This window comes from Pelodiscus sinensis, chromosome 4, assembly GCF_049634645.1.
Source record: "Pelodiscus sinensis isolate JC-2024 chromosome 4, ASM4963464v1, whole genome shotgun sequence".
NCBI classification, from domain to species: Eukaryota; Metazoa; Chordata; order Testudines; family Trionychidae; genus Pelodiscus; species Pelodiscus sinensis.
The window spans coordinates 20,960,396-20,975,329 of record NC_134714.1 but is presented as its reverse complement, the minus strand read 5'-3'; the positions used below and the strand labels follow the sequence as shown (position 1 = coordinate 20,975,329).

At 44.5% G+C, this 14,934-nt stretch overlaps 1 protein-coding gene across 2 annotated transcripts in view; it reads left to right on the top strand.

Annotated features, from left to right (window-relative positions):
* The window catches only part of EXOC3L4 (exocyst complex component 3 like 4), a 57,424-nt gene that overhangs the window by 30,588 nt on the left and 11,902 nt on the right, over nt 1-14,934 (top strand). For both annotated transcript variants that reach the window (XM_075926508.1, XM_025183060.2), the window contains exons 8-9: nt 8,708-8,822; nt 12,736-12,858. In XM_075926508.1, the coding sequence (XP_075782623.1) occupies nt 8,708-8,822; nt 12,736-12,858 (238 nt within the window). The remainder of the gene's footprint in view (nt 1-8,707; nt 8,823-12,735; nt 12,859-14,934) is intronic.

Genomic DNA, 14,934 nt, shown 5'->3' with positions numbered 1-14,934 from the left:
TCAGTACTAGCTATTAAGCAATTCTGGGCTAAGGATTTCTTGCAAAAGTGAAGGGCAGCATTTCCAAAGCTGGGCCCCAATGCTGCAAGCACTTGCTTAATGTCATGTAGATTGAGAGGTATTGGAACAATCTGTATACTGGGCATGGTGAAAGCCATTGAACAAAACTATAACCCTGTCTGTGATGGGAGCCAGTTCAAGCCAGGGGGTGCTGCTGCTCCCCTATTTCCAACACACCTAGGTAGATGAGTTAAATCCAACAGGACAGTTCATGTATCAAGTTAAACGTGCACAGGTGTTTGCAGGATTGTAGAGCTGGGCTGCTGTGGAGTTCAACGTCTCTAAAACCATCCAACACCAGGATGTGAGCAGCTGCAAATGTGCAGAACTTGCAAATATCAGGTCATTTGTCTGGGTGCCTTTAAATGTATATGCCCTGTTTTAGGCATCCAAGCATGAAACTTTTGGACTAATGACTCAGTTCCGCTCCCACCAAAGTCAATTGGAGTTTTGTCGTTGGCTTAGGTAAGAATCGGGTCCGCCCTTAATACTACAAAGCAAAAACAAAAATAAGAGTCTGACCATTCCACGTAGCCTGTGTCTATACAAGCCTTTTCCCACTCCAAATACCCAGTGAATATAAAATATCCACACATATGTTTCTATATTGCACAATTTGAAACTTGCAGCAGATTAGTTAAGTAAGGTTCAATGCCTACATGAACACTGTTTCAGAGATTAGTTCAGTTTACCTTAAAGCTGTCTTAATCAGCTGAAATGCAACAAACAGAGTTAGGTTTCACACAGACTTGTGCACTAGTTAAGATGATTAAAAAAAATCACGGCAATTTAAATGGATATGGCTTTCTTGAAACACAGAGCTGAGATGACTAGCATTCTTTATACACAGCTGCAAGGGAACCACAATACTTTATTGCTGTTGCTTTGATTTGCCAAAGAGTGCTTTACACAATTGTTATTGTGCAATGTGGGAAATCTAAAGAGGACTTCCTTAACCCCAGAGCCTAGTTAAGCTGCTTAGGACTTCACCAAAATTTCCAGCCTTCATTTTTCCTTAAACTTGTCACTCATTCCATTATGGTCATATTAATACTTTCCAAAGTTAACTGCTTATGTGCTTTAAGCAAAGTCATATGAGTTTTGTACTGATGCACCTCTTTTTACAATTTGTTGTTCAATTCTGCATTAATAATAGACACTCCATCTGGGAAATCAAATTGATTTCTGTATAATTTCTTTGTATTACCATAAATTGGTCATTGTTATCACTTTTTCCTGGGTGTCTGTTTATTTGTCTCCAGTGGGGCCAACAGCCTCACTGGCTCCTAGACAAGGTGGGATGTGAGGGTGAAAGGGGTCTGCTCTGTACCCCCAGAAAGGGCAGGGCTGAGGCTAGGCAGCCCTGAGCATTGCCCCGCCCCTTCCCGCCCTCAGTGCTGCCTCGAACGAGCCACGTGGTACTGGCAGCGATTTAAAGGGTCTACGTCTCCGACCACCATCATTATTGCAGTAACAGAGGCAGCAGCCAGGAGTTCTGGGCCCTTTTGTATCACCGGGCCCCAGGGCAGTTCCCTCCTTTGTTCCTCCCTCTCCTGTTGGCAGCCTGCTTGTTTAGGGTTGCCAGATAGTTTCAACAAAAATACCAGGCACACTTGACATTACATCACAATCTACATGACATCTTATTTAGAAAATACCGGACATTTATATTTTCTCATTTATATTTTCTCAATTTGTTTCCCGAAGAAAAATCTCAAATACTGGACTGTCTGGTTCAAAACAAGACACTTGGCAACCCTGTGCTTATTATACACTCCTTTGAGCAGGGACTGTCTCTGTGAGTGTTTGGGAAACATTTGGCATAAGAAATAATGGACCTGAATCAAAACCCTGGATTTGGACTTCTCTGTATTATAGAAATGCAGGTGGCCAATATCTAGATCCAGCTCAGAATTGCACATCTTTCTCTCACTCACCTCTACTAGTCATACTATTGTAGAGATGACAGCCTTGCTCTGAAGCTTTCAGGGACATTTACAACAACAGGGAGCTTGCTTGGACTTCTCTCTTCTCCCCCACCTTGCAGAATCCAGGTTCTCTCTCCCTCCATCTCCCCCTCATACTAAAACCAGGACTTTTCTCCCAACAACATCCCCAACCCTCATTGTCAAACAGGGAGAAGAGGAGGATCGGCTCTGAGGAAAGCTGCCTTGCTATGCTGCCCAGAGATCTTAATTACATAGGCCAGTTCCAGGCCGGGACCTACTTCCTGAAATGAACCTGTTTCCCGGGGTTCTTTCAACCCAAACCTCTCGGAAACTTTTACTCTCTGCAAGGTGGTGTCAGGAAATAATTTAGGGGAGACACGGTCATCGGCCCAATAGATGGATAGTACAAACAGGACAACACAAGAGTGCTTTGACTTAAAGCTAAACTTTACTTAGTCTCAAGCACTGACACATGTCCGCAACAGGTTAGTAAACACCCCCATCCTCGATAGTTACTGAAGTTGAGTGTGGCTCTCAAGTGGCACCGGGCAGGCTTCCGATGGCCAGTCTTCTGTCTGCCGGTGTGGACGGAGATGCGTCCAGATGTGAAGAGTCCTCAAGGAGTCCTCGAGGCGTCCCTCCAAGTGTTCCCAAAATTGTCCCCCTAACTCAAACTTTCTTTCCCTATATATCCATTAGTATTACAATAACATGTCACTCAAAAACTTGTTAGGCAAGCACTTTTGAAAGGTTAAGCAAGAGGTTTTCTTCTGATCATCACTTTCAACAGATGTGTTTTTTCTTTTTCAGAGACTCCATGCCTGGGGACCCTGATATATATATGTCTTAGGGCATTTAGACAAACTTCCTGTTTTTCTAAATGTATAGCTCAGCGATTTCACTAGAGATTTGAGCCTCAGAAAGGACGCGGGGTCAAGCTGCCCTCTTTGTGGCACCCAAACTCCCCCTTCCTTCCCTGACTGTGGTCATGTGGAAGTCGCAGTCTAGGTCTAATTTGGGCCTATTAGCGTGGCTGCTAAAGTTTAAGCAGTAAGCAATTGTGGTTCAGGCACATTACTGGATTTGCAGAAATCACCCCATACAAACCTTCTCCCCTTCTTCCTCTTCCTCTGTCAGATTCCCTCTCTCTTTCTCTTCTGTCCCCATCTCTTCACCTCTTTGGTGTCTCCCCGGCAGGTGGTGCAGTGAGGGACTAGTAATAGGCAAGCAACAGGGGTCATCAGTGGGGCTTGGGGTGCATTCACTGCCCAGGCCACAGGTGGCGTGTTGTGCTCTAACTGCCTCATGTGGACTTTGCTGACTCTCTAAGTACCGAGAGAGATGAGTGCTTCTCAGCCGAGGCAGAGAGAGTTGCCAACTGTGACTGAAGCTATTCCAGGGGATTTTTTTCTTCCATTATGCTCTCATGTCGTTTTCTTAAAATAGCCTATTAAAATTTCCAGAATTGCTATCAATAGGCACTGTGAGATTGATACTGCTTTCAGCAAAATCACGTTGTCAAGGCTGTTCCCCACTCTGGCATGATAAATGCAGGAGTGGGGGCCCACAAAAGCACCCCAAAACCTGATCTCTGCAGGCTTTGGTACACAAACTTCCCCCAAAATCCTAATACCCGGATTTTGCAAAATAAAAACCATTGCCACATCCCAAGTATTCCAAGAAAACCATGGAAGAGATCACTTGGGAAATGTCTTCCCTAAAACACCTCAGGGGTACCTCAAGCTCTTTTCCTCAAAGAGCATGAAAAAGAAAAGAGAAAATGCAAGTTGCAGTCTGTGGTAGCTACCCCCTAGTCAGAGGCATGCAGATGCCCACAGACAGATTTTCCAGGACACAGAAATGAACCAATACCAGGTTAATAAAAAAAAGAAGCAAACTTTTATTATCAAAACAAAATCATAGTTGCCAACATAGTGACTAGCTGGGAAAAAGCCACCAATTAATCTAGATACTCCGGGGAATCCCCTGGGCTAAGGACTTAGTTACAAAGGAAAGGGAACAACCACTTTTAACAGCACAGACATCATTTCCACATTCCCACACCAGGAAAACAATAACGCCTGATGGTTGACTAATTTTACTCTGCTTACATATTGGGAAAATATTTTTCTTGGAGAGACAGACGGCCTCCCATTTCCCTGTTACCTGGAAGAAAACTGCTCTGATCCAGACAAAGGAGGGAAAAGTTAAACATTCCTTTGTCCCAGTTTGAAACCCCTACCTGCATTGTTATTGGCTGACCAGATACCTAGCTAGAGCAAGGAGACATAGTTAACCTTTTAATCCCCAGGTGCTGGCCAGCCCTCATGGTTATGACACAGGTCAATCCCATAAAATTGACAATTCTAGAGGCATGTGTATCCCTGTAGGTACACAAAGGTCTTCCAGGGGACATATTGCATGGTATGCACACCTTGTCTTCCTTCAGGGCAGGACAGGGATGTGATACCATGACAGTAACAGTATACCAGACTGTCCTCCAGCTGGACTGTACAGCTCAGTGGCCTGGATCAACATAACTACTCCTGGGATTGGGGCTGTATGTCCCATTGGCCAGAGTCCATATAACCACTCCTGCAGTCGGGGCAGGGCAGCCTAGCGGCCACAGTCAGAACAACAGACTGCTCTTAAGGGCAGGGACAGTCTCAGTGGGGACCTAGATCCAGCCTCTGCACTAGGTCCTAGCTTAGGACTGTGTTGAAACAGGAGTGGTCATTACCTAGTCAACAAGGAATCCCATCACGAGATGTTTGTTCAGGTGGCAGGTACCACTCACCCCACATTCCTTGTCCACTTCCTACCACAGTTTTTGAGGTGGCAGTTGATTCACCCTCAGGACCACCAGACTCCTGAGAGGGGTAACTCCCTAGAACTCCAGCTCCTGGTTGTTTACTAAGAGCAGCAGGTTCCCAATCTGGTTTCCAGATCTTCAGGTTCCTGCAGTCCATAGCTGTCATAGCTGCTGGCCTGGAGCCTCCACCAAGCAGCCTCTTTCCTTGGCAATCCACCTAGATCAGGCATGTCCAAAGTCCGGCCCGCGAGCCAATTGCGGCCCGTGTTCCGGTTTAATACAGCCCCACAGGTAATTTGGCAATATCTATCTTTTATGGCCCCCAACGAATCCCTGAGCGCTGCTCAGGACTAAGGATGAGCTCGGGCATGTTCACAGCTCCACGTACCTGAACCCGCCGGGAAGCTGACAGTGCGCAGCGCTAATCACAGGTACTGAGACATTTTCGGTCCGCAGCTGCAGAGATCGGGAAATGTCTCAGTACCTGTGATTGGCGCTGCGCCCTGTCAGCTTCCTGGCGGGCTCGGGCACGTGGAGCTGCGAACACGCCCGAGCTCATCCTTAGACTCCTCACCACACACAGTCACAAAAGCAAGAGAATTCTTGTTGGGCAGTGTATTAGTGCTCGGACGAACACACTTAGACCAAAACCTCTGGCACTGCGCTCACATGATCCCTTCCCCTTCTGGTCAATTTCAAAAATGGCGACTGTAAATAAGAGAAGGAAAGTTGATAGTGAGGGCCGCTGCTTCCAGGACAGGTGGAAAGTGGAATATTTCTTCACTGAAATACGGAATCACTGTGTTTGTCTGATATGCCAAGAGACTGTGGCTGTTTATAAGGAATTTAATGTCAAGAGACACTACCAGTCGAGACATAGCACATATGACAAGCTAACAGGGCGCAACCGCAGTGAAAAGTTGAAGCAACTTGAAGCTGTTTTAATGTCACAACAATTTTTCACAAGAGCCCGTGAGTCAAATGAAAATGCCACAAGGGCGAGCTATGAGGTGGCAACGTTAATTGCTAAAAATTGCAAATCTTTGCTGAGGGTGACTTTATCAAAGAATGTGTTATGAAAATGGTTGAGAATATCTGTCCTGAGAAGAAGCAAGAGTTTGCCAACTTTTGCCTGGCTCGTGACACTGTAGCACGGAGAATTGAAGAGATTTCATCAGATATTAAGAGACAGTTGACGTCCAAAGGAGTGGATTTTGACTTCTTTTCAATAGCCTGTGATGAAAGCACAGACCTATCTGACACAGCTCAGTTGCTGATTTTTATGAGAGGGGTGGACGATGAAATGAATGTGACTGAAGAGCTACTTGACCTCCAGAGCCTTACGGACCAAACAAGAGGAAAAGATTTATTTGTTTCTGTTAGTTCCGCCATAGATGACATGAAACTGCCTTGGAACAAAGTTACTGGGATTATTCTGATGGGGCACCTGCCATGGCTGGTGAACGAAGTGGATTATCAACCCTAATCTATAACAAGGTGATCGAAGAAGGAGGCAAAGCTATTAAACTCCATTGTATCATTCATCAACAAGTTCTCTGTGCTAAACATCTCAAATATGATCATGTTATGAAACCAGTGCTAACGACTATTAATTTTATTCGCTCTAAAGCCCTGTGCCACCGCCAGTTTAAACAGTTTCTACTGGACATCCAGGCTGAATACGAAGATATTTTATATCACAACGATGTAAGATGGCTCAGTCGGGGGTCTGCACTGCAGCGTTTCTACTGTCTCAGAAAGGAAATCGGAGAATTCTTGGAAACAAAGGGACAACCAGTGCGAGAACTATCTGATCCTATTTGGCTGGCTGATTTGGGGTTTCTAGTTAACATAACAAAGCATCTGAATGTACTGAACACGAGTCTTCAGGGGAAAGATGCAGTGGTGAACAGCTTTATTCACACCTCAAAGCCTTTGGAACAAAGCTGCAACTTTTCATAAGGCAGTTGTCACAAACACAGCCCAATATCATACATTTTTCAGCGTTGCAGGAAATAATGAACAGTTTTCCACAGGACAATATCAGTGCGCAAACGAGCAGGTATGCAGCAGACATCGCATCTCTGGCTGGGGAGTTTAAACGGCGCTTTCAGGATTTTGCAGCTATTGAAAAGGAGATCAGCCTTTTCTCCTCTCCATTCTCTGTTGACCCCGATGATGCTCCAGATCAGCTGCAGCTCGAGCTCATTGAGCTGCATTGTGACAGCGAGTTACGCAGTCGTCACCAACAGCTCTCTCTTGTGAACTTTTACCGACAACTGGATAAGAGCCGGTTTCAAGAGATTCGAACATTGGCTAAGAAAATGCTGAGCTTGTTTGGCTCAACATATATGTGTGAGAAGACATTCTCTGCTATGAACTTTAACAAGAACCGCGTGAGGACAAGACTAAGTGACTCTCACCTGCGTGACATTTTGCGCATCAAAACCACTGCCTTTGAACCAGACCTAGCCTATGTGCTGCAGTCTAGATCTCAGTTTCACCCTTCACATTAGTGCAGGCAAGTTTTTTTTTCAATTGAGATGAATACATTGTAAAATCTCAATTAATGTCAGTTGGTCTAAATCAGTTATAAATATATTTGGACACAACATGTATACTTGGTGTTATGTTCCTGTTCATATTTTTTTAACTTAAAAGTTGACAGACAACCTTTATTACCAATAATATGTAATGTACTTTACAATGTTCCTGACATATATTTCAGCTTCCTGGATTTTTTTTTCATCTGGCCTTCAGATATGAAAGGCAGAGTGATTTAACACCTGTTTAGATTTGTCATCCATGTGATGAAATGAAAAGTATGCCGTTTGCAATAAACTTTGCATAAAATAGTTAATTTGCATTTAATTTTAATGGTTCAAAGAATGTCAGGCAAAATGGTCGGCCCTCGCGCATGTTCACTTCATCAAATCTGGCCCTCTTTGAAAAAAGTTTGGACACCCCTGACCTAGATTAAACCAGGCTGCTCGATTTTAAAATGAGGCAGCAGATGGAGCATGCCCTGTATGGTCTGAGGGGAGGGACGTCTGCTGCCCATAGCATAGGGCTAAACCTTTCTTGCTCAGTGTAGGATATACGCACCCTGTCATAGGATAGATTAACTCCTCTAGACATTTGCCTAGATTTACAAACAGGCTACATAAAAAGCACCAGCTAAATCAGTACAAATTAGTTTCAGATGCACACAATGTAGTAGTGTGTTGTGACACTGGTATTTTTATGCCTGATTTTGTAAGCAAGCAGTTTAAGGGAGGTGTGACTTGGGGGTATTCAAGATAAATCAAACTACTGAAACGGGTCCAAGTAGTCTGGAAAGTTTGAAAACCACTGACCCAGAGCATGTTAACATTGTCCATGTGGGGTCCACATGGAGTGGGTGCTTAGAGAGCAACATATCTCTGTGGCTTGGGCAAGGAATCCAGCAGCATCTCCTTCAAAATCCCCTCCTGAGAGTCCCTCACTGTGCTATCCTGTGCATGTCCCACAGGAGTGGTGAAGAAAAACATGGTCCTATGTGCTGAATTTGCCAGACCTGAATGGCAGTGACACACATACATTTTATCTGTGTGCATATAAATATGTATTTGTGCTTGCATAATTAATAGATTTAAGGCTGAATTAATCATTTTATAATTATATGTAACTCATCAGGAGGATTACTAAAAATTATAGGTGGTTGGGATCTCTGCTGTTGCAGAAAAGGAACAATGCTTTGTGACCATGAACAGGTGATGAGAAGGGAAACTATTGGAGATACAAGAGAGTCCTTTGAAAAAAATCTCAATGTTTTGGCTAAGATGTCCACAGCAGTAGTTCATGATGCAGGTCAACATTAAACCATTACTTTTATTTCTCTCTCTAGGAGAGGCTTACAAAAAACATTTAACGCCGATACTAAGGAACTGGAAGAGATCCTGACTCTTGTGATAAAGAGCTTCAGAAAGGACGCTTTAAATAAACTGGAACTAAAAACGCAGGTAAGAAGAGTTTGGAATGATCTGAAGCTGGTAGTTCAGGATTTATTGCCATTTTCCTAATACACATCCCATTTTGCGTGGATAGGAGAATGCGATCATTTCAAAGTGCATCATATCTAGTCTCGCCAACTCCATGTCAAATTTCTAGGGTTTAAGGCTTTTCATTGCAAACATTGATGCATTGGTTAAGCCTTTTATTGTAGAACCACAGGAATTAAATACATATTTGTTGGCTTTTTAGCATACTGTATCCTAAAACATCTCAAGGGAATTTCACCCCTGGTGAAATCCTAGTGATGACAATGGGGTTACAGCAGAGGTGTGTTTGTTCCTTGGATTTAAAAAATAGCTTTCTAAGGGTTCTGTTTAGACTTATTTTATTCAGGGCAAGTCTGCTGTCATCTCTTCTACAAACTTCTATCTAAAGCAGGGATGGGGAACCTAAGGCCCAGGGCCAGATGCAGCTCCCAGCTTGCCTGAGGCTCAGATCTCTTTTCACCTCTGGCTTTGGGGAGTCCGTGCTGGTGCTGCACACACCCCACCAAAGGGCTGGAGCACACAAAATCTACTAGCCTGGGCTCCCCGAGGCTCTGGTGTGCGAAGGGAATGTGGGGAGAGTCTTTCTCTTTCTTAGTCAGGGGCCACGTCAGTGAGGATTTGTTTGGGGAGGGGGGGTTTCGCTTCTCACTTGTGTGGAGCTTCCAAATGATTTTGCTGAGTCAGTGGCTCAAACCAAACTCCCCACTTCCCCCAAAGGCGAATCTCAGGACAGTGAAAATGAAATGAGTTTATTCTGCCTCAGGGCTCTGTTCAGGTATGTTATAGCAAAACCTAAGAGCTCTTTCACCATTGGAAGGGCAAAATCCTCCCATCAGCAGTACAGGGGAAGCTATTTCCGATCCAATGAAGCTTTTCCAGATGCTTTGATAGGGATTTCTGAATCCTGCATGCTATGTGCACATTGACTCCAGGTGATCTCTTCCAAGAAGGCAGAAGGTGGCTGAAACAGAAACATTGTGCAGCGATACCCCACAGAGGGGTTTATGGATTGAACCTGCAAGGGCTGTGCAGGGATATGAGGGGCATGAGGGAGCAGAGTTGTATGAGGAACATGTAAGGAAAGTTTGGGACTTGTGCACCTATAGTTTGTCAGATCAGAGTTTTACTTTGTAAGTTAAAATGAATAAACTGACAGGAAACGGGTGCAAAGATTCGTCATGGCACAGGAACTGAAGCATTTGGACACAGCCCAGCTCTAACGTGATCCAAACCTCACTGGAGTCAGTGGGAGTCTTTCCACTGGCTGCAGTAGGCTTTGGATCAGGCCTGTTGCATATTCGCAGGGATGGGACAGAGCCAAGAGCCAGAGCAAAGGAGAAGTCAGCATGTTTTAAAGATGGAATTTGAAAGGAATGGAGTTGGCATGGCATAGATACATGGGAAGAGTGTTCCAGGTAGCAAGGCATTCAGAGGAAGGGATTTTTGGACTAAGTGAAGAAGAATTAGATGGTCGGGAATTTGGAGAGAAGCAGAAAGATTGAAAGCCAGGCTTGGGCAAGTCTCAAAAGAACCTTCAGAAGGAGGGCAATTGAACTTGAACCTCAAATGAATACCCACCTGAAGTCAGTGGCAGAACATAAGCTATGATGAAGCATCTCTTAGTAGAACTCTCCATAGGCAGCCTAATTCTGGAGATGCTGATGTCTAGAGGGCCTGGGCAAACCACAGGGAAGAGATCTGCAATGGTCCAAGAGAGAAAGTCAGAGCAGAAGCCTTCTGTACCTAGACCGAGTTGTGAAAGAGTTGATGAGCAGGCTGGGTCACTACTGGTTTAACCTTTACTATGAACAGGTGGCGTGTACATGTGGGATCTCTTCCCCCAGGCAGATATGTCACACCCAGATCAGGGACAAACAGAGGAGGATTCAGTATGAGAGCCATAGAATAGTGGGGACTGCCTCCCTGACAGTAGGGATTTTCCTTTATGTAACCCTGAGTGGGCTAGACTTCACTTCATTGCCCTTCTCCAGAGCCTGAAAAACCGCACCTCCAAGGCTATGTCTAAACTGCAGGCTTCTTTCCGAAGAAGCTTTTCCAGAAGGGATATTCTGGAAAAACTTCTTTTGAAAGAGAGCGTCTACACAGCAAAAAAAGCTCACAGAAAAAGCAATGTGCTTTTTCGAAAGATAGTGTCCACATTGATTGGACACTCTCTCGCATTTCAGTTGTGATCACTGTGGATGGAGTGGCCACCAGGACACCTGTGCTTTTGCCTAGAGTTCTCTTCTTTCGAAAAAATACTCTCTTCCACATCCATACATGCCTTTTTCTGAAAAACCTATCTCCAAACCCCTCAATGATATTGCACCACCATTTGGTGCCCCATTTAACTTGGCGCCCTAGGCAACCGCCTAGTTCGCCTATATGGACGCCCCTGCTTTTGAAGATCCCACTATGTACCTATCTGCATGTTAGGTGTCTAAATCCCTTGAACACTCTGAAAAAGCTTTTTCGGAAAATGGCTTCTTCCCCATAGAATGAGATTTACTGGCTGTGGGTGATATTCTTAAATGCGCCTAAGGGACTTAGAAACATATGGGTAATGTTTTCAAAAGTAACCAGCACGTAGGAGCTTGAGTCTCATTAAAGTTCAGTGGGATTTAGAGTCTAAGGATGAGATTGCTTAAAGATACTTAGGTACCTAGTAAGATTTTTCAAAAGCACCTACACACCTAGCATTTGTGGAAATCAATGGGAGTTAAGCACTTAGATACTTTTACAAGGGCGGCCCTAGACTAGCTGTCAGCAACTGGCGCCCAAGGTGAACTATGCAATCGGTGCCCCCACCTCCAAACCCCTCAATGATATTGCACCACCATTTGGTGCCCCATTTAACTTGGCACCCTAGGCAACCGCCTAGTTCACCTATATGGATGGGCCGCCCCTGCTTTTGAAGATCCCACTATGTACCTATCTGCATGTTAGGTGTCTAAATCCCTTGAACACTCTGGCCCTTGGAGCATGTCTATACACACTGGAAGATTGACACTCTGGAGGTTGATCTTCTAGCATTCAATTTAGCAGGTCTCATATAGACCCATAAATTGAACGCTGAAGGGCAACTCCCACCAGTGTTCAGTACTCCTCCTTTTGCAAGGAGTAAGGGAAGCAGATAAGAGCGTTTACTCCCATCGGCCTCATGCAGTGTGGACACCACCATAGCGTGGTTTAAGGTAAGCTGACTCAAGCTACGCATTTGGCATAGCTGGAATTGCGTACGTTAAGCCGATCATCCAAGTCCAGTGTAGAGCTGGCCTTAGTGTGTGAGGGTATGTCTACACTACCCCGCTAGTTCGAACTAGTGGGGTAATGTATGCATACCGAACTTGCTAATGAAGCCCGGGATTTGAATTTCCCGGGCTTCATTAGCATAAAGCCGGCGCCGCCATTTTTAAAAGCCAGCTAGTGCGAACCCCGTGCCGCGCGGCTACACGCGACATGGGCTAGATAGTTCGAACTAGCTAGCTATTCTGAACTATCTCTACGCCTCGTGGAACGAGGTTTACAGATAGTTCGGAATAGCTAACTAGTTCGAACTATCTAGCCCGTGCCGCGCGTAGTCGCGCGGCACGGGGTTCGCACTAGCCGGCTTTTAAAAATGGCGGCGCCGGCTTTATGCTAATGAAGCCCGGGAAATTCAAATCCCGGGCTTCATTAGCAAGTTCGGTATGCATACATTACCCCGCTAGTTCGAACTAGCGGGGTAGTGTAGACATACCCTAAGATATTACTGAACCTGTTAGCCTGTGTCTTCCTGTATGTTGAATACAAGGTCCAGCACTGTGAGTTTGCTCAATAATTTGAATTTGGAGAGGGTTACTATAATAACACTGGCAAACTGGTCTTTTTCCAGACACTCTTTAAGAAAATTCTGACTGACACGTGGATGTTAAATAGTGATATACTGGATTCAATAATGTCAATAACTGAACAAATTTGCCAACACCTAAAACATTTAGAGGAGCCTATTGACAAGGTATGTATCCTTTTCCTATGCATTACAATTGGCATGAGGTTCCAGCGGTATAGCTGGTGATCTTATTTCCAGACCAGGGGCTGACCTGCAAAGGTCACTCCCTTGCCTTCAGTAAGGCAATTAATATAACCTGGGACATTTGCAAGGTCTGTCCTTTATTTTCTCAAGGAACTAAACTTTTAACTTACATCATTATTGCTTCCCTTCTATGACTGAAATAGGGGAATTGGCCTCTTAAAGAGGAACAAAAAGCATTGGTTAGTATTATCGTTTAATTGCAATACACTGGCTGACCATACTGGTGTATATTTTTCCTCTCTCCATTTACCATGATGCTGCAGCCCTCTGGGAAGTCCAGTGAACTGATGAAAGCAAGGAACTTGATAACATTTCCCATCTTAGCTTGAAGTGACACGAACCCTTCAGACTCACATGATTAACCTTTAACAGTGTCATGTGAACCCACAAAAAATCACAAACAAATACCTTATGAAAGACCCAATGCAAGAAATCCTTGGCTTTGATCTTCCAGAAGGGTCATGAGCAACCCTAAGCCACATCCACACAAACCATGGCAGATGTGGGTACATGTGGCACAAATAGAAAATGAAAAAAAAAACCCTTTAGTGTGCAACTGTGGTCACCCAGAACAGGTCAAGGAACATAGAATGACTCAATGCCTGATTCACAGGTGCAAAGGAGGCATCATAGTCAGGCTGTGTCTACATTGGCATGATTTTGCGCAAAAGCAGTTGCTTTTGCGCAAAAACATGCTGCTTGTCTACACTGGCGGGGAGTTCTTGTGCGAGAACACTGATGTTCTAATGTAGGAAATCAGTGCTTCTTGCACAAGAACTCTGATGTTCCCACTCAGGGATAAGCCCTCTTGTGCAACTGTTCTTGCGCAAGAGGCCAGTGTAGACAGGCAACGTTAATTTCTTGCACAAGAAAGCCCGATGGCTAAAATGGCCATCGGAGCATTCTTGTGCAAGAGAGCGTCTACACTGGCATGGATCCTTTTGTACAAAAGCACATCTCTTGCACAAAGGCACGTGCCAGTGTAGACGCTCTCTTGCGCAAATACTTTAACGCAAAAACTCTTGTGTTAAAAGCATTTGCGCAAAATCTTGCTAATGTAGACGTAGCCTCAGTGTTCCTTGTATGCTGAGTTCTTGGGCAGCCACCCCGGGGAGAGTCAAATACCACAGCTGGTAGCATGTGTTTCTACTGATGGTGCACATCTGTACCTGCCTTGGTGCATGTAACAAAATTTATTCTGTGCATGTATGGAAAAAAATTAGAGGGAACACTGATCACAGTGATACACTCTGCTACTGTTGATGCAATGATTGGCATGAGGTTCCAGCGGTATAGCTGGTGATCTTATTTCCAGACCAGGGGCTGACCTGCAAAGGTCACTCCCTTGCCTTCAGTAAGGCAATTAATATAACCTGGGACATTTGCAAGGTCTGTCCTTTATTTTCTCAAGGAACTAAACTTTTAACTTACATCATTATTGCTTCCCTTCTATGTCTGAAATAGGGGAATTGGCCTCTGAACAAAAAGCACTGGTTAGTATTCTAGTTTAATTGCAATACACTGGCTGCCCATGCTGGTGTATATTGTTCCTTTTTCCATTTACCATGATGCTGCAGCCCTCTGGGAAGTCCAGTGAATTGATTAAAGCAATTCACCTACTTCTAGAATTATAGTAGTTGCTTTACATCTATATCTACCATATGAAGGAGATTACAGCAGTTACTTTAACATGCTACCATCATACACTCTCTGTACAGTCGGGAGATACAAGGATAGGTACCAATAAGTCTAAATTTAAAATCCGCAAGCAGCATCCAAACATGTTGCTAGACAGTCCCATCTGTCCCCATTAGTTACTGAAGGGCCAAAATCACCAACATATAATCAGGGATCAATTTTGGTTACAGTGAGCATACAGCTTCTTTTTGTTCACTGTCTTTACTTCATATATGGAGCTATACCTATCTCATAGGGCTGGAAGGGACCTTGAAAAATCATCAAGTCCAGTCCCTTGCCCTCACAGCAGGGCCAAGTACC